The following is a 2599-nucleotide window of genomic DNA, read 5'->3' on the forward strand; positions in this document are numbered from 1 at the left end:
GAGAGCAATTCAGCTGAGAAGAAGGGATGTGAATTTGGACGTTCACCAGGCTGTAAGGGGTTAAAGATATTTTCTGCCTTCTCGATGTCCTCATCAGGTAGCAGTCTTTGTCTCTCTAACAAGTAAATTCACCACATAGGCCGACATAACGAACCTCCATTGTTCTATGTTCCGTGTGCTCGTACAACTTGTCGTAACACCAGCTGTACGAGTCGCTTTTATGGCGCACTCAGATTCTGCACCGCAACAGAAACAGAACGTCTAAAAGCGTTTCTGACGAGTTCACACTGGAATCTGATACTAGTCACATTTAAAAATAATTAGAACAGCCAAACAAAGAGATCTGATCTGAGGAATAAATCCAGATTGAGCGCTGACAGTGCAGTCCTGTAATGACTACATCCTGACGACCAGATTGAAGCATTTTCCAAAAAGGCCAAGGACACCATTTATAGAACAGAAACCATTGAAAAAAAGGAATATTTGAACTTTTCTGATGGTCCTTGAACTACTCATCTCTAATGTGTCGTCCGGTTGGGAATAATAACCAAAAATAGGCTTTTAAACGATGACATTTAATCAAAAATCGCCTTTTTTCTACCTGCATAAATTCACCAAAAACAAACTATTTGCTTAAACCAGATTCTGTGAAAAACACAAAATTCTGTATTCGTCAGCACAAACGTTGAGCCGCAATGGACTCGGCTGTGATAAATATTCACGTGACAAAAATCCTGCGACTTCTTGGTTTAAATGCAGGCAGCATTAACAGAGAAAAGAGAGGAGACAACTATGGAGAGAAATTAAAACTGCAGAAGAAAGCATCTCCACAAGTAGGTCTGATTCTTATCTTGTGAGATTCTTCTCTTGGATTTATCTGGTTTGTCAAGCGTGCCTGTAAGAAGCTCCATAAAAAATAACCTTTAATTCAATATGCAGAGCAATTAAACAAGAATGTTAAAAGTGAAACCGTATAATTATAACGGAAAAGGAGATACTTTTACGACTGCAACTTGAGTTTTATTTTTGAATTTCTTTCCCCCTTCGACTCCATAAATCAGTGGAAGGAGCCTCGCAGATGAAGATGTTTTTATTTCACAAGTGAAAAGGCATTTGTCACAAACTTTAAAAGAACAATAGTAAGTTTGTACATGAAAAATTCTTCTTAAAATCAGAGATCCGGCTGACGTCATCCTGCGACCACAAAAAAATGAAATAAAATAAAAAGGGAGGCCCTGCCGACTCTTTGCAGCAAAGACGACACTGAAAACAACGAAGCAGCATGATACAAAATGAAATCCACTCGGTCTCTGTGGATTCTACCTTTATAAATGTTTTGTGAAAACCGGCCTTCGGCTCTAATGTCAGGAACACGGCGGCTCGAAGGTCACCACCACGTGTGCTTTTGTCAGCGTTAAAGCTCACAGTCATCGAGAGGCGACGGAGTCTCGGAAAAAAAATCAAAGCAGATAAAAGAGGAGAGGTCGTCGTGGGCAATAGACAGCTCCCGGGAGCCATGGCAACGGCAGGCTGGTACAATAGGTTGCCGAGGCGCCGGGAGAGGAGATCGGGGATGAATGAGAGGGCAAGGAGGGGAGCTGGAGGTGGAAACGAAGGCGGAGAAACAGCTGTGCTCGCTGCTCGATCGCTGCTCGGCCCCCCTTTTCTTTTTTTTCTTCAAAAGACTCAATTAGCTTCGATGTGACACCAGAATACCTCCGCGACTCGACAACGCCGCTCTGAAAACAGTGTGTAATTTCCTCCTTTACCCGCACGCCGAGCTCAAAGCCACGATCCCAGCAGAGTAAGTGGCATCTTTCGCCCACAGAGCTGCTCGGGGAATTGAACTCCTGACGCCCTCGCAGCACTTTAACCCTCCTTCAGCTGTTTGGGGAGTTAAATCTCTACTTCTAGCGGCGGTGAGGCAGACAGACTCTATAGATCTCCTGCTTGAAAAAACTCCTCCTGTAAGGATCCAGGTCTAGACGGCGGTGCTCCGACCCAGCAGGGGGAAGGCTGTCGGCATCCCACAGCTGGGCTCCAAGCCTCTCAGTCCGTGGACGCCCTGAAGGCCCTGCAAGCCTCCTTGAAACCCCCCTTGAAATCCTTGTATTCCAGCCCTTAGTCCGAGTCCTTCATGATGAGTCCTGGGCTCCCGGCGGGGCATGGTGGCCATGGCGGCGGCGGCCTGGAGCGAGCGTCCCGGCGGGGTGAGGGTGTTGTGGTTCAGATCCATGTTGGACAGGAGGTGACCCAGGGAGTCCCAGCGCTGCGACGAAGGCAGGCGGATCAGGGAGGAGTAGCCCCGGTCGGGGAACACGGTCGCCGCCAGAGGCTTGCTGGTCTCGGAGGTGAACGCCGGAGCCGGGTTGTGGGTCTCCCTCAGAGGCGGCAGCGTTGCCCGGAGCGGGCCGGGCTTCAGGTAGGTTCCCCCTCGCGGATCAGCCAGGACCTCGCTGTAGGGCGGCGGCGGATCCTCCATCAGGACGGCCTCCTCGTAACACGGCGGCTTCCCAAAGATGTCGGTGTCTGAAAGGAAAAGACTCCGAGTTAGACCAGAAATCCCTCAAAACAGGTTTGAACAGACACCAAAATTACA

The 2599-nt window shown here is 48.4% G+C and overlaps 1 protein-coding gene across 1 annotated transcript in view; it reads right to left on the minus strand.

Annotated features, from left to right (window-relative positions):
* Nucleotides 1-1074: 1074 nt before the first annotated feature.
* The window catches only part of prr7 (proline rich 7 (synaptic)), an 18867-nt gene continuing 17342 nt past the window's right edge, over nucleotides 1075-2599 (minus strand). The window contains exon 2 of the mRNA XM_008294078.1: nucleotides 1075-2529. Coding sequence (XP_008292300.1) covers nucleotides 1982-2529 — 548 coding nt within the window. The 3' untranslated portion in view covers nucleotides 1075-1981. The remainder of the gene's footprint in view (nucleotides 2530-2599) is intronic.

This window comes from Stegastes partitus, unplaced genomic scaffold (genome assembly GCF_000690725.1).
Source record: "Stegastes partitus isolate 25-593 unplaced genomic scaffold, Stegastes_partitus-1.0.2 Scaffold936, whole genome shotgun sequence".
Lineage (NCBI taxonomy): Eukaryota > Metazoa > Chordata > Actinopteri > Pomacentridae > Stegastes > Stegastes partitus.